The sequence below is a fragment of the Anolis carolinensis genome, unplaced genomic scaffold (assembly GCF_035594765.1).
Source record: "Anolis carolinensis isolate JA03-04 unplaced genomic scaffold, rAnoCar3.1.pri scaffold_7, whole genome shotgun sequence".
NCBI classification, from domain to species: domain Eukaryota; kingdom Metazoa; phylum Chordata; class Lepidosauria; order Squamata; family Dactyloidae; genus Anolis; species Anolis carolinensis.
In genome coordinates, this window is record NW_026943818.1 from 24,951,656 (window position 1) to 24,971,319 (window position 19,664).

The window sequence follows — 19,664 nt, forward strand, 5'->3', positions numbered from 1 at the left end:
GAAACCCAGGCAAGCGATTTACCTGAGCTGCCCATTTTAAGTGAGTCCCTGCTTTGGCGAGCATTCAGATTAGGCCCAACTGAAATTAGCCAGCAAGCAAGGAGAGGAGGTGATTTTATTATCTTCAGATAAGATGTTAGCTAGTGATACATTCACAAAGTAGATAGCATACAGAATACAGTTTCATAGCCCTTTTTATACACAGGCTGCAGCCAAGCCTCTAATTCTGACCAGTCACAGATACTGGCCAGTGTGGTCTGGGAACAAAGGATGATTAAGTGTCGATGAATGGGGTTCCTTTTACTGAACAGGAAAAATAACAAAGTGATAGAGGGCATCTTTGGCCCTGCCCAGGAATGCTATTGTTTTATGAGATGAACATGGCATGGCCCCTTAAACATCATATATTAATACAATCATGCAAAAATGACAGAGGTTGGGGTTTGGCTGTAGACATGCAGATTTCCTTCCGATGCGAGAGGTCCCATTCATCAAAGGCGCAGTGTGGTGAAATTGGCTCTTCCCCAGAAGGCAAGGAGAGGTGATTGCCCTGCCCAGGTAAGCTATTGTGTTACAATGTCCAGATGAAGTCCAAGAGATGGGTGAGGCTGGAAATTGATGAGGAAATTCCCAGCTTGGTTTCTTTTCCCCAGGCTATGCAAGGATGCAAGACATCTTTGGGTTCAGGAACAAGGTTTCCCCCAAAGGGGATCTCAGGAGCATAAAACATTAGACTAACACAACATATAGGCAAAATAGGAACACATAGGAAAAAACGTTTAGGGCAATTTATATACATGAGAGACATAGTTTTCCAAAGTACCTCTAACAAGCCAGGCTTCCCAGAGGAAAAGGGAAGGCAGGCAGGCAGAGTGGAAGAAAAGGAGGAAAGGGAAAAAGGGAGGAAGGAAGAAAAAGGGAAAGGAAGGAAAAGAGGGAGGCAAAGAGAAAGAAAGGAAGAGAAGGAAGAAGAAGGGAAGGAAAGGAGGGGGAAGGAGAAAGAAAAATAAAGATAAAAAGGAGACTTATGTGAGTGGGGACCTGGCGAAGGTAAACTAGACATCCCAAGGACCCGGGGCTGGTGTTCTCATCCAACACTATAACCTGCAATGTCATTGGAGGGAGGGCCAGTGGTGTCTCAGTAGTGGGAGCTATAGTAAGAAACACTGGGATGTCTGTGGTAGAGGAAAAAAAGAAAATCTAGGATGACATTATCCTATGAAAGCCTTCACTTGGGTGGTGGGCAGGATGGTGTTCGTGGAGGACATTGGCAGGGCTCTTGGACGTGTTCATGGCGCTTGCTACAAGCTGCAATGTCATTGGAGGGAGGGTCATTGGTGTCCAATACAGTAGAGTCTCACTTATCCAACGCTCTGGATTATCCAATGCATTTTTGTAGTCAATGTTTTCAATGCACTGTGATATTTTGGTGCTAAATTCGTAAATACAGTAATTACTACATAGCATTACTGCGTATTGAACTACTTTTTCTGTCAAATTTGTTGTATAACATGATGTTTTGGTGCTTAATTTGTAAAATCATAATCTAATTTGATGTTTAATAGGCTTCTCCTTAATCTCTCATTATCCAACATATTCGCTTATCCAACATTCTGCCGGCCCGTTGGATAAGTGAGACTCTACTGTACTGAGCAGGCCTCATACTGAGTGAATGAGGAGAAAAGGCCTGATCTGTTTTTAATATTATTTATTTATTTATTTATTTAATACATTTATGTCCCGTCCTTCTCACCCTGAAGGGGACTCAGAGCGGCTTACAAATTGAATTTACATACAATGTTATATTATTAGCATAGCACAATACTAGCAATAAATTACTATATTGTACTATATCAATATATTGTAATATTATTAATATTACATCTAATATATAATTAACACTATTATATTGTATTATTAGTATTACAGTAGAGTCTCACTTATCCAACATTCTGGATTATCCAACGCATTTTTGTAGTCAATCTTTTCAATACACTGTGATGTTTTGGTGCTAAATTCGTAAATACAGTAATTACTACATAGCATTACTGCGTACTGAACTACGTTTCCTGTCAAATTTGTTATATAACATGATGTTGTGGTACTTAATTTGTGAAATCATAACCTAATCTCTCCTTGTTATCCAACATATTTGCTTATTCAACGTTCAGCTGGCCCGTTTACGTTGGATAAGTGAGACTCTACTGTATATTGTATTACAAAATGATATTATTAATATTATATGCATATACAGTAGAGTCTCGATTATTCAACATAAATGGGCCAGTAGAACGTTGGATAAGCGAATATGTTGGATAATAAGGAGAGATTAAGAAAAAGCCTATTAAACATCAAAATAAGTTATGATTTTACAAATTAAGCACCACATCATGTTATATAACAAATTTGACAAAAAAGTAGTTCATTACACATTAATGCTATGTAGTAATTACTGTATTTACGAATTTAGCACCAAAATATCACGATATATTGAAAACATTGACTACAAAAATGCGTTGGATAATCCAGAACCTTGGATAAGTGAATGTTGGATAAGTGAGACTCTACTGTATATAATATGATTATTTTTGTGATGTTGACTGAGCTCGTCCCCATGTAAGCCGCTCCGAGTCCCCTTGGGGAGATGAAGGCGGGATACAAAAATAAAGTTATTATTATTATTACCTCAGAAACAGGCCTTATTATGCTCTGCCCGCGCGAGGCATCCCGGGAGCCTTTCCCTCCTCTCCCAAAATGGCGCCCGTTCCCTCCCTCTTCTGCGCAGGCGCACTCCTCGAAGCGGGCCGCAAGCTGCCGCGAAAGCCACGCCTCCGGCAAGATGGCGCCGGCTGCCTCCGCCGCGCAGGCGTAGACCGCCAGCGGTAGGCCACGCCCACTTCCTCCCGCCTCCTCCCCCCTCCTCCTCCTCAGGCGGGCTTCCTCCATCTTCTTTCTCCTCACAAGCCGGCAAAAGGGGAGGGGGCCCGGAGCCCTATCTCTGGCGTGGCCCAGTCCCGTCTTTTTCACCTCAGAAGGCACCCGGCTCCCTCCGTGAATGGGAGCGGCCTCGGCGGCAGGGCGAGAAGGAAAACAACACCCCGCTTCGGGTAAGGCCCGCTTCCTGAGGGGAAATCGAGGCAGACTTCTCCTCGCGGTTAGGCCTCAACAGGAGGGACGCGGCGAGGAGACAACAAGGCCCCGCCGCCGCCTCCCTCATTCCTTCCTTCCTTCCTTCCTTCCTTCTTCCCTTCCCCCTCCTTCTCCTTCTCCTCCTCCTCCTTTCCAGCTCGCTCTCAAAATGGCCGCCGCGCCCGTTGATATGGAGAGAGAGGCAAGCAGGGAGGGGAAAAGGGGGGACTTTCTCTATCATCATGGCGGAAAGGTGTCCCCATCCCTCCCCCCCCCCCACACACAAAACAGCCCCCTTTCTCCCATGTCTTTATATTTCCACCCTTGTGCCTCCCATCTTTTTTTTCCTCCGACTCTATTTGCAGAATAGCTATTCTGCCCTTTTCCCTGTGTCTGTCTCTTTGCATTGTTTCCTCAGAAGAGAGACGAAGATTTATTTATGTGTGACATGGAGAGGATAGATAGTCTATATTTTCTATCTCTGTTTTTATCCAAAGGCGAGGCTTATATGGAGAGGATGGATTCTCTTTCTCTCTCTCTCTGTTTATTTCTATTTTTCTAAAAGTGAGGATGATGAGACAGGATACTCTATACCTGTCTTATCAATCTTATCTTATTTATATTATTACCTATTACTATAGGTGAGTTTATGAGATTGAAAGGATGGATAGTCTATATCTCATCTATGTATGTCTCTTTTTTGTCTGTGGGATGAAGAAGATGGTTATTTTTTTTTGGTATGTAATTTAATAATAATAATAATAATTTATATATAGACTGCCCTATCTCTCCAAAGAGACTCAGGGCGGTTTCCAGCAATATGGCAACCAAAGGAAAACTATAAAAACAGTATACAATAGAGTTTCACTTATCCAAGCTAAACGGGCCAGCAGAACGTTGGATAAGTGAATATGTCGGATAACAAGGAGAGATTAAGGAGAAGCCTAATAAACATCAAATTCGGTTATGATTTTACAAATTAAGCACCAAAACATCATGTTATACAACAAATTTGACAAAAAGTAGTTCAATGGGCAGTAATGCTATGTAGCAATTACTGTATTTATGAATTTAGCACCAAAATATCACGATGTATTGAAAACATTGACTACAAAAATGCGTTGGATAATCCAGAACGTTGGATAAGCGAATGTTGGATAAGTGAGACTCTACTGTATCTATTACCTATTACTATAGGTGAGTCAATGAGATTGAAAGGATGGATAGTCTATATCTCATCTATGTATCTCTCTCTCTTTTTGTCTGTGAGATGGGGAGGATGGTTAATTTATTTATTTCTGTATGTAATTGAATAACAATAATTATTTATATATAGACCGCCCTATCTCCCCAAAGAGACTCAGGGAGGTTTCCAATAATATGGCAACCAAAGGAAAACCATAAAAACAGTATATATCAGGACAAGGCACATTAGACAATACAAACAAGCTAACTGTAACTTAACAAAATGACAACAAATAAATAAAAACTAATAAAATAAATAAAATACAAACATTGTAAAATACAGAGACCCTGGTAAAACACACTAAAATAAAATATATAATAATAATGTATTTATATACCGCTCTATCACCCTGAAGGGACTCAGGGCGGTTTCCAACATAAGTACAGAACAACATACAATAAAATACAGCAAATAATACATCGTAGACAAAATACAGCAATTTCAGTTAAAATAGTCTCGGTTAAAGGCCATCAATCTAAAACAAAGTACATCGGAGCTCCATCAGGCGAGGTTCAGGAATCCAATGGCCAGGAATACTAAAATGGACATAATCAACTATAAAAGGACTGAGTGAGGGGTAGTGCAAACAGCGTATCACAGGGCTGTCCTTCCTTTTTTTTAAAGGCAAGGTCTAGGAGATGAAAAGAATGGAGAATAATGTGTTGCTGAAAGCTTTCATGGCCAGAATCACTGAGTTGCTATGAGTTTCCCAGGCTGTATGGCCATGTTCCAGAAGCATTCTGTCCTGACGTTTTGCCCATATCTATGGCAGATATCCTCGGAGGTTGTGAGGTCTTTTGGAAACTAGGCAAGTGGGGTTTATATATCTGTGGAATGGAAAAAGAAAATGAAGGAAAACTGCCATTTCTAGATGTCTTAGTCATAAGCAAACCCAATCAGCAATTGGGCCGCACCGTTTACAGAAAGCCTACACACGCAGATAGATAACTACATAAAAACTCCAACCATCACCCAGGTCAAAAAAGCCCTGACAGACCATGCAAAAAGAATCTGTGAACCCCACCTCCTCCATGGTGAACTGAACCACCTAAGCTGGGCTCCACAGGCCAATGGAGACTCCACCACAGACATCAGAAGAGCTGCAAGGCCAAGAACAAGCCATGAGAGGAAAGACAAAGTCCCAACCAGAGGAAAAAGGTTCTTTCCATACATCAAGGGAACCAATGACAGCAGAGGGAAGCTGCTGAAGAAACACAACCTACAAACTATCTACAGACCCAGTAAAAAAATCCAACAAATGCTACATTCAGCAAAAGACAAGAGGGATCCTCTCACCTTTGCAGGAGTCTATTACATACCATGCAGCTGTGGACAAGTCTCCATAGGGACCACCAAATGCAGCAGCATTCCTTTCACTCTATATCTACTTGTAGCTCTGTATTTTAACTATGTTGTAGCTTATCCCAGGCCTTGAGGAGGGGCAGGGGAAAATAAATTATTATATTAAATAAAATAATTCCCCACACCTTTTTAATTCCTCCCCACACCTGTTTCTAAACATCTCTCTCTCTCATGTAGCTTTTGTTGTTCCAGCACATGGTCTTCCTCCCAACATTTCACCCCCCCTTTCTCTCGCTCTCTCTCTCTCTCTCTCTCTCTCTCTCTCTCTCTCTCACACACACACACACACACACACACACACCTCTTCATTTCTCTTTTCCTCACTGCAAGCAACAACCCCCTCCCCATCTTCCCTGGACCTCCATCCACATTTGTCAACTTCAGGTAGTTCACTTCCCTTTGGTACTTCCCCCTTGTCATCCATCTCCAGCATTCCCTCTTTTCAAAATGGGTATATCTCCTTTTCTCCATGTGTGGGATGGATCTGATTACCTATACATACCCCTTTCTTTGATAGATGCTTCTCTCTCAGTCAGTTATGGGATAAAGATTATTATTGTATCCATCCTACCCCCCTTTTCTTTAAATGGGGTTCCCCATCTAAAAGTAATGCTAATAAAAATGCCCCTTGTTTCTTCCTTCCACATTATTCTGATAGCGATACTTTCTTACACACTAATGGCATTTATAAGGGCCTTTCTCCTTCATTATAGGGCGTTGTGTGGAATTCAAATGTCTCTTCAAAATACACAGTATAGGTCTGTTGTTTCTGCTGATCACAGGATTTGGAGGACCCATTCCTTCAGGTGGACATTCTGTTCCTGTCTCCATTTTTAATGGAGAACTTGTTATATGCCCATCATTTTTTCTTCTGTTCCAAAAGAAGGGAGATAGTTTTACACCTGTGTTTTCATGTATCATAATTCCCTGAATTCTCGGTATATTTCTCTGCTCCATTCCAAGCTGCTCTTCCTTCATGCCCTCTATTTTTTCAGCCCCTGAATTATGCCAAAGCTTTTCATCCCCCTAAACCTGCCTCAAATCTCCACCCCTCTAACCTCATCCTTTCTTTACCTGGTTTATTAGGTCAGTCATATATCCTTCCATCTTTTCTTTGCTCACTATTTAACTCATCCCGCAGCCATCTGTTTTCGGACTAATTTGTCAGTACCTCTGCCTTCCACTTCCAAAGCCTCTCTCAGCACTCTCTGTGCCTAGTTCTTTCATTCGCTCTCCCTTCATTTGCTTTGTCACTCTGAAACCCCGTACTGCTTTTCTAAAGGCCTTGTGCTCTCCAGTCCACTTTCTTTGCCAGTCCACCAGCCCTTGCTTTTTTAGCTGATAGCACTCAGAAGGCTGTTTTGTGTGGCAATGCACAAATGCCCCTCTTTGCTTCATAACTGTGAACCCATTCTCCCATTTAAGCTAAATCTAGAATATCTATTTTCAATTTAGGCTCTTCTTCTTAAATGAAGCCTATATTATATTGCTGCTTCTCTCTGTAAATCCCAAACAACTAGATTCATGTTCCCCATGTCATATAGTTAGAATTGTCTACATCTCCCACTCCCCATCATCTGTTCACGCCTCCCTATTCCCCACCTCCATATAAGCTTGTTAAATTTTCAGCACAGCTTTGTCTCCCAGGCCTAGGTTTGCACCATCCTGTCTTCATGTTTATATTTGCTTCCTTTACCTCACCATCTGCATTCCCTAATGTGTTTTTCTCCTGGTAACCTAGTAAGAAGTAAGGGTGGAGATGGTGATGGTAATAATGACCCACATAAAGGCCTAGAATTAAAGAGGAGTAGTCAAGTTGAAACAGCATTGTATTGTAGGTCCTGATTCCTTCAAGCTGTTACATTTTTATTTATTTCCTTCTGTTTGCCCTATAAAGGTGGGAGAGTGTGATTGATGGCATAGTGGTCCAACTGATTGTTAAAACAAATAAATAAAAAAGTTTAAGGGATTTGTATCACTAAAATAAGAGACCTATCGACTTGAAAATGAAGGGATGTCTGGCAACTCTAATCTGGTCTTCTGACAGAGGCCTTTTTTCCCACCCATCTCCCTACAGTGTGAGTAAGAGAAAAAGCATTAATAGGAGACGGCTCAGACCTTCAAAGCAAGCTGCACCAAAATGGGAGGAGGAGAATGTGATGGAAGATAGACAAGATAAAATTATTTGGAGAGAGGGGGTTAATACTTAGTTGCTTGTAACTTAGATAATATTTTTCTTTCTTTCTTAAAGAACCTTTATATGCAGTAGAAATAAAGTAAAATACTAAATATGTGTTCATTATGGTGCTTGTTAAAAGTGCAGCTTTTATTGGAAACCTTGAGTTTTGAGGAGTCTGTTTAATTCTATGAGCTTTATGAAAATGAAAAAGTTCAAGGGGGGGGGGCTCACTTATTTTTCCAGAAGGTTTGGGGAATATTGTTGAGGGATGATGCTGCACTCATCCTTTGTAACATTCCACCTCTTTGCCTGAGTAGCAGTGATGAAAAAATCTGTCCTGATGGTGCTGCAGTAGGGCTTGGTTGTTGCAGGTCAAATATGCTCGCAGTGAATTTTCTAGCCAGTGAATGGTTGATTACTATATGTTGTTTTAATACAGTATGATTATTCCCCAGAAAAAAAATTGAACAGCGATATGTTTAGTTATAGTAGCTTGTTTGCATATACATTTTTATCTAGAATTGTTCAACATCTCACTGGTTTGCAAATATCCTTTGTAGAGTGTCTGAGGATTTGTTTATAAGGGCAAGGGATAAAGCCATCTGTATTTTCACAGATTTATTATTTATGAAATATTTATGGACTACTGAACTGCCTTTTGTCTGGTGGGGGAATTCTCTTAAAATAAGAATTTCCTGATATATCAAAAGTGGTTTTGAGCATCCCTGGAATAAATCGTGATGCTGAACAAAGAAGAGAGTTTTAACAAAAGCCTTGGCTAGAGATCTCTAGTTTGTCAGGGATGTTCCTATATGCTTCCGTTCAGCTGGATAATGTTAATGGAGGGTGAGTACAGCCATTGAGCCGAGGAGAAACAGGGTGGGGTGAGGCAGAAGCTGTGAAACAGCTAGATTACCCTTTTCATAGTAAGCCCTCTTTCTGCTTGTGTTTTTGCCAGGGTGAAGGGAATAGTAATTGCCTTAACAATGAAGTCTATTCTGTAGGGAGGAGTCTAGTGGTGCAGAAATCAAGCAAATGTAATGTTCTTCTCTGTATTTCTTTGCTTCTGCAAGATAGAATCTTGATTTGCCTAGCAGTAACGTGACCAGTCATGGCATGAAAGCCAGGAGATAGATAGATAGATAGATAGATAGATAGATAGATAGATAGATAGATAGATAGATAGATATTGTCTCGTCTTTCTCAAGGATTGTGCCATTTTTATTTGTTGATTTTATTCTGAATAAAATTTGTGTAAGCTAAAAATCAAGGTATAGCAAGTGGGATATAGAAACAAATAGTTCCTGTTAAATTTCCATACTGGGTATGAATGTAGGGTTCTACAACCGCCTATCTATCCCTCCCCAGCATGATCAAATTTAATGTATTTGTTCAGTAGATTTTTAGTTGTGTTTGCTACTAGTTCCTTTTCATGTGTTTTAAAATCATAGTAAAAAAGGAGGACAAAGGATATGAAAAATTCGTTAAATGGTAAACATGATATTCCTTGTTCCTCACATTTACTTAATGAAGAATGGCAGTAGTCTCATTGAAATTCAATCTTGATGGCAAGTCCAATTCTTCAGTAGGGTGAAAATATATAGATTGTATCAAACAAAGCACAATAATTTGGTTCTTAACATGGTGGGGTGAAATTTTAAATTGTTTGTAATTTCCAGCATTTCTTTTGCAGCATGCTGTCTGATCTTTGTTTCTTCTATTTCTAATATCTAAAGAGGACTTAGTGATTTGCGTACCTACAATCACAAGAGGATTCCAGACCTCCGTTCATCTGGACAGATTGACCTTGAGAATTGTGTTGACACTATGTTTTATATAGGAAGGACATGTTATTAATAGAAATAAAGGATTGGAGTTGTTAGTAGTATGGACCCATTCCAAAAAGACTTATTCTTCCATACTTGCCTATGTCTTCTACTTTATCTGGCATCCCTTAGATAATTCTGCATCATATGGTTTGTGTTCAGCATCATATTGCTTCTGGGGCTTTAGTACGTGTGCTTGTCAAATCAGCCCTTTCATCTCTCCACCACCAAGATTTTCTAGGAAACTATTTCTCTTTGGTTTACGTAGTTTGGTTTATGTAGTTTGGTTATATACTCTCTAGCCTTGTTGAAGAACATCAAGTTATGCTTCATGTTTAAATGTGCAGTGAAGTCTTTAGTAAGGTACTGAATATGTCACACATGTTGCTTTTTAACTATTCAGGAATCAAAAATATTTGTTTTTATGTATAGTTGTACTCAGTGTAGACATGCTTTGTTACATTTCTATCCACTTTCCATTGGGAAGTGCATGATTTAGGTTTGTCTCAAATAATTCTTCCTATTTTGATTCCCATACAATGTAGATTAATTGCATTAATAATATTTCAGATATCTTTAATATCCTGCTCACCTTCAGTGTGGCCAGAAGTGAGCAGGATCTTTCTACTTTGAGAGTAGGAAGGAAGATAATCTGCGGTTGTGACACATGGCAAGCATAGAGCAAAGTTGTAGCTGATCTAAAAGGTCTTGTATTTAACTAATTTACTCCTATGTATATAGGGAAGAGACATTTGCAGTCCTGAGTCGTACCTAAAACCTCACTGAATTGTAGGGGAGTTTCTTTACTGAAAGAATGCCTGTTTCATGCCTTTAACCTTTCATAAATATCTGTTTGTTGTAGTCTGTTATCCTGTGCTATTCCCATTCATAGTTAAATGTACCTTAAAGAGCTCTATAATGTAGTAGAAGTGGTATGTAATTAAACTCAATGTGTTGAATAATATAATCTGGAGATAAGGCTCATGTTCAGTGGGGCTCTAGCTTCTCATAGTTCATGGCCTACTCTAGAAGACTAGTACTACCTTTTACCTTTCTTCATCCTCTGGTCTTCACTTTCGTTCTTCTTTCTCTCGCTGAATCGTTAACTAATGCTGTAATGTCTGTGCTGTGTATAGCATGATATAGCAAATAATGCTATTTGATATGGATACCCATGGTTGTTTACTGCCTGACTTTTTATTAGTAGGTATGTCAGATGTCAAATTAGAACTGTAATATAAGTACTTCTAATACATGTTGTCTTTTGCGTAATGTGTAACTCAGAACATAGTTATGTTGTTTTCTACTGGGTGTTTTAAAAGAGGCCTGTTCTGTTATAAATTTTGACCTTCCGGAATGATTTGGAATGTGGATTGCATTTTCTTTTTACCAAAAAATTCCCTTGAATTATTGATTACTCCTGTACTGATTCTGTTGCCTGAGTGGCAGACATGTCTTGTATTGGACTCATAAAATGCAGTATGTTTCTGCATAAATTGACATAAATAACTGGGATATATGACATAAGAAACAGCTCCTATATCCCAGGATCTGATCCCAGGTTTTCTGCTTTAAACTGGATGAGTCCATACTGCCAGATAATCTGGGATAAATAGAAAACCTGGCATCAAATCCTGGGATATATAGGGCCTGTCTGGAAGGGCCCTCAGATCTACCTACCTGTTGCCCTGAACACAACTATGATAGGTACTCTCTTCATTTTTTTTATATTTTTACTCCCTGCAAAGCCATATGGGATAGCTTCTGTCTTGACAGTGTAATGAGGACAATGAGTGGGAAATAGAACTAGAATATAGCAGAAATTTTGCATGGGTTGCTTGGAGTAAGGAAAGTTTTTCTAGTCTATACTCCAGGGAGCATGTCATACCAGCACATCAAAGGTAGTGGAGTTAGGAAGTTATTAAGAAGGTGCGAGAAGTGAGAGAACTTAGTATTAAATAGTATTATTAATTGATTTATAAGTATTGTGCTGATTTTATAATTATGTTTTTGGGCATTAAATTTTGCCAATCTCTGAGCCGCCCTGAGTCTCCTCGGGTGAGAAGGGCGGGGCACAAATGCTATAAATAAATAAATAAATAAAGTTCATGCATGTTTTGGTCAAGTAAATAAACATAGCCAGTTTTGTTTTAACATTCTGACATTTTAAAACTAGAATAGATTTTTACATGCTTTTGTTGTTATGTGCCTTGAAATCATTTCCAACTTCTGATAATTCTAAGTTAACTTTATGATGGATTTTTTTCTGGCACGGGGGTTCCCTTTGCCTCCCTCTGAGGTAGAGAGAGTGTGACTTGTCCCAGGTCACCATTGGGTTTTCATGGCCAAACAGGAATTCAAAGAGTTGTAGTCCATTAGTTAAACCACTGGGCTATCCTGGCCCCTGAGTTAAAAAAAATTAAATAGCATTGTGTATGATTTTAAAATTACAGATATAATTTCACCTAATCTGAGAATGTTTGCATAGAAGTCGGTCCCACGTTTCCAGAATTCCAAATCAACGTTCTCTAGATAAGTAGCCCTAAAGATTTGGATGGATTGTGCCTTCCTCTGGACACATGCAGATATGGAAAGAAAATTATGTGTATTTTAAGACAAGTCTAAAGAAGAATATTCCTTTGTATCAATGATTGCCAAAGGGGAAAATGGCATAAACATGCAGAGCAGTTGCTGTTCTTGTTTAGTGTTTTGATAGCATAATTCTATCAGAAACAGTAGATTTAGTTTTAGTGGGCTGGTGATTAATACTGTGGCAAACCTATGACTTCTTTTTTGTTTCGTAAGGGCTCAAGGATTCCAAAAGCACGAGGTCCTATCTGATCTTGGTAGCTAAGCAGGGTCAGCCCTGGTTAGTACTGAAATGGGAAACCACCAAGGAACAGTAGGTGCTGTAGGCTACATTTCAGAGAAAGGAACTACCAAAACCACTTGAGTATTCCTAGCCTAAGAAAACCCTATGCAATTCATGTGGTCAGTTAGTGATTTTAAGACACAAATACACTTTGTTGGCTCATTTGTTTAATTTGCATTTCTTGAAGACATTAAAACAGACAACCAGTCCATGTAGTTGTATAGCTTGTTTTAACCAGGGGCCAACTCCATTCTCTTGAGAAACCTCTCAGATAATTGAGCCCTTTTTTGCTTACTGTCTTCAGAAGTCTGATCTCAGTAAGTAGTGGCAGTTCTTGTATTTGTTATTAACCACCTGAGCCAATTTTGCTTCAGTGCTGTTGCCGCAAGCCACCTTCCCTCACTAAATTGCAATAGTTTCCAAATAAATGTAAAGTGTATTTTTAAATCTGCTGTTTAACCCATCTTCCTTAAAAATGAGATCCCCATAGTTTTCCTTTGGTGATTTTTGGGTAGCTTACGTGTCTTTTCTGTTTCCCCTCTTTATCTTCACAATCCTATGAGTGGTCAGGTTTAGTTGAGCTACCTGATGTCATACAATTGATCTGATGGTTCAATGAGGATTGAATTCATGTCCTAGGGCCTGGACAGATGTGCAAACTACTATACCTCACTTATAATTATAATGGTTGGGATGATGAAGCATGTAAATCCCTGGTTCAATTCCCCTCTCTTAAAACACATTCATTTTCTGACAAGATGCTCTAAGCAAAGGTGACATGGAGTCTGACCCTATTCATATTTACTTCGAATTACATGTCTGGCAGGTATTACTCGTGGTTAACTATATGCATTTGTAGAGGCTTCATTTTAAGCTTGTTTTTCTAACTAGTCGTTGGTCCAGAATCGAGACCTTTGGCCACAAGATTACTACATTGTGTGCTTGTAGAACATTCCCTGCCATAGCGCTTAACACCTAAATGAAACAACTGAGTTATGTGTTTGTCTGTGTGTAGTTACAAGGAGCTAAGATATATCTTGGCTATCCAGGTAAGACAAAAAATACTATCCAACAGGCATGGTTGTATTTAGTTGTATGATTTTTACACAAAGTAGTTGTCTGTTTGCTGTGTGCAAGACTAAACGTTTTTCAGGAAAGAAAATGCCAGATTTACCCAATGCTGGTTGATGGCACATTAGAAAAAACACCTGTCTCTCCACATCAGATAAAATGAGAAATTGTCGTGTGTTTTAGCAGATAGTTGTAATTCTTGGTCTAGAGGAGACAAAATAAGTTTCTTTGTTTTCCTGGTGGTGATGATTTCTGCTTAAAGCCCATCTAGATTAGTTAGGCATTTCTATATTGCCTCTTTCCCTATTCTGGCCTGAAGTTCCCATCCTGCATGATGTGATTCATTTCGCTTTCTTTTGGGGAGAAAGGTGAGGCAAATGAGTGATTGAGCCATTCTGCTTTTGCTCTGTCCCTAGTGAGTCTTTCACTTTTCTTTTCAATGCAGTGGCCCTAACATTCCCTTGTTTGTCCTTTTGCTTTGAATATCATCCCCTAACCTTTTTTTTGGTAATGTTTAACTTTTCTAGCAAGCCAGAGCTCATTCTGACCTTTCGCACCTTTAAGAACCTCCCTTGAATCACCGACTCTCTTTCCTTTGAGCATTTCTGACCATGAGATCTCACCCACGATGCTTTATTGAAATTAGATTCTTGGAAGTCCAGATAATGTACTGTCTTACCAAGTATGAATCAGAGCCAATCCTGCTTAGCTTCCAAGTTCTGATTGACTCTGATGACTTGAGGGTGTATATGGGCTCACGGATCCTGACAGGCTGAAGGGTTTGAGTTGTGTATTTGAGATGAGGAAACCTCATCTATATTTGTAAAATTGTTCTCCCTAGAAATGGCGACTCTGGTGGTGAAGTTACATTATCTATTGAAGTGTTGTCCATCCCTTCGGTAATCGCCAAATTGAAAGGCAGTCCCATCTGCTTGGCTGACCTACTAAACGTGTGTAGACCGCCATCCTTGTGGAGTAAATGTGCTTTAACCAGATCAAAAGGTCAGGGTCCTTGCTCCGTCTTGCTCAGTTGGTATTAGCATGTAAATAGCAGCTAATACGCCATGGTAATTCTATTTAGACCCAACTGTGTGTTGCTGGATTTATTACAAAGAAAGTTTGCATTAAAGGGCTGTCTTTTGTAGAAAATCTTTTTTAAATGAAATCTAATTCCGTGTTGATAATTTACTTTTTGCAGTAATGTTTTAACAATAATATTCAGGCGAAGAATGCTAGTAAATAATGGAGATCTTCATAAAAACAGATTGGGAAAGATGGAAGATGGACCACATTCCAGTTTTTGGGCATTATTTGCCATTTTTAGTATAGGTAGAATGCTGAACATAAATGTAAAGCAAGAGTGAGAGGAAGGAATAGGTGTGAAAATTGGTGGAAGGATTGTCACCACGCTATGCAGGTGGCATCATACTAGTAGCAGACAATAGCAAAGACAGTGATTGTTCTAAAAGCCAAGGAAGGAAGTGCAAAGGCAGGTTTAGAGTTAAACATATATAAGAACAAAAACCAGGAATGACCAGGAATGATTTACATAGCTTTAAAGTAAAAAATGAAGACATTGAAACAGTTCACGTTCTCCTATACCTTGGGTCAGTCATTAATCAGTCAGAAAATCAAATGACTAGGGCCCCTTCTACATACAAAATTCAGTTTATCTGCTTTGAAGTGGATTTTATGGTAGTGTAAAAAGGTAAAGGTTTCCCCTGACGTTAAGTCCAGTCATGTCTGTCTCTCGGGGTTGGTGCTCATCTCCATTTCTAAGCCGAAGAGCCGGCGTTGTCCGTAGACACCTTCAAGGTCATGTGGCCGGAATGACTACATGGAGCGCCGTTACCTTCCCGCCGGAGCGGTACCTATTGATCTACTCACATTGGCATGTTTTCGAACTGCTAGGTTGGCAGGAGCTGGAGCTAACAGCGGCCGCTCACTCCGGTCCCGGGGTTTGAACCTGAGACCTTTCAGTCTCCAGCTCAGTGCTTTAATGCACTTCGCCACTGGGGCTCCATAAGGGTAGTGTAGACTCACATAATCCAGTTCAAAGCAGATAATGTGGATTATTTGCTTTGATTGGATTATATGACGGTGTAGAAGGAGCCCTAAACTTTCAAAGGTAGCTGTGAAGATAAGATCCTGAAGTGTAAATGTGTATTATGGAATTCTAACAGGATTCTCCATAACATAACGTGGCCAATCTGATGTGTATAAATTACTCTAGACATATTTGTTTTGCTCTTGGGTGGCCATAAATGTTTTCATCTAGAAATTTATCTTTGAATGAGACTGGTTTTCTTTATCTAGCTGTGGGTGAGTCTTGCAGTTCTTCTTTGTAAATTGAGTGACTGGTGGGATGCAGAACTGCCTTTCAGAATACACATGAAGAAGCATGCTGTGTTTGGCCACTGGTGCTTAATGCATGATGACGACTCCTGTTTATACAACAGCAGCACCTGCACTTCTTCTTCCGAAGCCTGTAGAAGCAGTTCTTTGTCAGAGGGCACATTTGTTCTCTCAGAATGGCATCAGCAGAATTGTGTCAGTAAAGAGATGAAGCTAGTCATATATATGACTAGAATATTTGTTGTTAACTGCAAAGCAACTCCACTGACCACCCTATAAATCCAAATTACATCAACAGTCTTGCAGACTTATTTGGTTGAGTCTACCCACCGGAATGGAGTGCCTGTGATATAGCCAAAGGGCAACCGTCTTGGTTTAGACATTTTGGTTTTTAGGCAGAGTTCGGGTCTTGATTTCTTCTAGGATCCCATTTATTTGTCTTGTTAGCATTCCTTGGTATCTGCAGAAATATGATGGCATGGCACATCCTAACTTCAGTGTTCAGTTTTAATGGCTGGAGTCTTTGGCTCACCAATGTAGCTTGCTGGCAGTTTGTTAGCTCATAATTTATTTATTATTTATTAGTGACATTTATATCCCGCCTTTCTCACCCCGAAAGGGACTCAGGGCGGCTTACAAGTTATATGTACATACTATATTATTAGCATAGCACAATATAAGCATTATATATTACTATATTGTACTACACTACTATATTGCAATATTATTAGTAATATTACATGTAATATAAATATACAGTTATAATGGTGTATTATTATTATTATGGTGTTGGGGTTTCTTTTTGCATTCCTTGCCAGTTACAGAAGCATAACTTCTTTGCAAAATTGATAGTTGTGCTCTTACGCAACAGTTATTTTAGGATGGTGTTCTAAGAAGTACTTGAATGGACTACATACATGTGAATTTGACAGCTTGACCTGGCTGATCTTGTATTGCTAGGGCTGGTTTCATAGGACTAAATGCTGAACAGGACCTTAAGCATCTCGTAAACGGAAGAGCGTTCAGCCGTTATTATTCACCAGACAACCAGTTGCTCATGTTTTTTATTAAACGGGTTGTGGATTTTAAACAGTATTATATCTCATTAATATAAAAATAAAACATTGAAACCAGTCCATGTTTTCAATCTCTTGTTATCTGTGCCAAAGCTTTTACTCTTTACTTTTTTTACATTATGTCCATTATAGCACAATCTGCAGCTTGCTTATATGTTGAATATGTTAAAGCGGGATGTGGTGGCTTTCTCTAGAATCATGGGCCTTTTGCTGATGAGTCATTCTTGCAACTTGTGCACAAATACAAGTGAAGTTACATGAGCAGTACTGTTGTCAGATTCATTTCATGTAATATTGAGTGTGATGAATGAGGAGGTAGAATGTGTAACTTGTAGTATATAGTGAATTATTTTAATTAAACTCTCTTCTTAACCCGCTTCCTTAAAAAAAAAGAACCTTGGAGTTCTGTGCAGTGGGAACAATTATCTCTTAACAGACAGTGACGAAAGCTATATAGAAAGCCGGCAAAGCATAACATTCCATGAAGAACATAAACGAAGTCCTTGTTCCTTTGGGGTGGGGACAGAAGTTGTGCAAAGGGACACCAAAGGAGATCATTGGTTTCTGAGCAGAAGGCAGCAGTAGGATCAGGTTTTGTCTAATAGCGGAAACCTCTCACATACAGTGATACTGGTTTCTTTTGTGGTATAAATACAATATCAACATAGCCTTCTGTCTTCAGGTGGCTTTTGACTGCAAATGGCAGGAGGTATAGCCAGTATAGCTAGTAATGAGGCTTGCTGTAAGCTGTCATTCAACAACATCTGAAGGTTTCCAGAAACAATGTAAATCAATTCTAAGTAGAATCCAGATAGCAGGAAGAATAAATATGCATGCAAGCAACAATAGACAACTATGTGTGTGTGTGCGTGTGCATATATATACATGGTGGAAGTGGCTTCTTGAGGCAGCATTAGCACTTTCTCCTTCTGGGGAATGACCCTCACCTTTTCTTCGGGACATATCATAATCCATAATACAGCCACCATGGTGGGCCCAAAACCTGCCTTTGACTTATACATGAAGTTGACATATCCAGGAGTATATACAGGAATGGGAGGGCTCTCTATTTCGGGATGGGGTTCACATTGGAAATCCAGGCCATCTAACTGAACGGCCAACACTTTTCTCCCTCAAAGCCATCCTCTTATCAGTTCTGGATTCTTCGTAGCCCAATTACTGTATATATTTCTTCGATAGTAAAATGCCATCAATTGTGAGACATACACTACAGTCCCACCAACAGAAAGAAAAGATATTTGTAATTGGTGATTCTAAGATGTATTTTTTAGAAATGTTTATATAGGGGAAATATATCTTAGAATCAAAGAAATGCAGTACATTTTGCCTTTCAATGTTCAACGATTTATATGTCAATAGATACCATTTGGCACATTCTTTGGTTTGGCTCATGAAAAATCACTGTTTCATGTAGTTGTTGCAATGAACAACTTTATTTTATAAAAAATAAAATCTCATTTTTTTCTCCTTACTAATTTTTTTTTTTAGATGGAATGAATCCTTGTTGAATGCATCTGTTCTTCTTTTTGGAGTTTACCTGTGGAAAAAAAGCTGCTCTTTGGTTGGAGCCACTTTGTGGCAAACCCGACTGTGGACCTCAAATTCTCAGAGCTGCTTGACGAGAAGACCATCAAGCGACGTTAACCTGACACTACAGCCACCATGGTGCTGTCGCAGAGGCAACGGGATGAGCTGTGAGTAACTCCAGTGTGGCATTGCCAACGTTTGTTGCTTACAGGTAGCTGTTGTCAGTAACAAAGCTCTAATTCGACATCTGTAGCACAAGTGGGAGACATCTGAGGATCTGGGAGCAAATTCTCTCAGGATCCATGTTGCTGCTAATGGATGACAGGTAAAAAAAGCCTTGTTTTGAAGTACTTCTGCTGATTAATTATCCTAAAATCAAAATATGGCTTCTGCATTTGGCTCTTTTGCTGCCAGCAATCAATTGATTAATTGCAAAGCTACAGGGGGCTTGCAGGCTCACAAAATTAGGACAGGGTCTAGTGTGATTCACATTTCTCCAGAATACCACTGAGTCCGCAAAGTGTGATAGGATTTCTGTAAGTTGAAGGCCAAAATAGCTGCGACCCACAGGTTGAGATTGCTGCTCTAACGGATGTCACAACTCTTAGGTCATGATAGGTTTTTGTTACAGTGAGTATGGAGCAAACTGCTTCGCAAAAATCTCTTGGTGAGAACGCTGCCTATAAAAATCCCAATCATTACAAGCTATAATTATGATTTCTCTTTGAAAGAGAAGGGAGGTACCAGGCTTCATGGGTGTATCTTCAGGGCTATAATATGAATGTAAATGTGAGACCCATGTCTCTCTCTTTTTTTTGTTTAGAAATCGAGCGATAGCAGATTATCTTCGTTCTAATGGCTACGAAGAGGCATACTCTGTTTTTAAAAAGGAAGCAGAGCTTGATGTGGTAAGTAGACCTCAAATTCTGCGAAGGGTACATTATAATATTAAATCATCCTTATCCTTTTAAACCTGCTGGGCAGTCTGCTCGCTTTGGTA

The 19,664-nt window shown here is 39.5% G+C and overlaps 1 protein-coding gene across 1 annotated transcript in view; it reads left to right on the forward strand.

Moving 5' to 3' along the window:
* The first annotated feature begins 2,949 nt into the window (after positions 1-2,949).
* pafah1b1 (platelet activating factor acetylhydrolase 1b regulatory subunit 1) overlaps positions 2,950-19,664 on the forward strand; it is a 34,884-nt gene continuing 18,169 nt past the window's right edge. Inside the window, exons 1-3 of the mRNA XM_003228822.4 lie at positions 2,950-3,107; positions 18,626-18,831; positions 19,488-19,572. Of these exons, the coding sequence (XP_003228870.2) occupies positions 18,800-18,831; positions 19,488-19,572 (117 nt within the window). The 5' untranslated portion in view covers positions 2,950-3,107; positions 18,626-18,799. The remainder of the gene's footprint in view (positions 3,108-18,625; positions 18,832-19,487; positions 19,573-19,664) is intronic.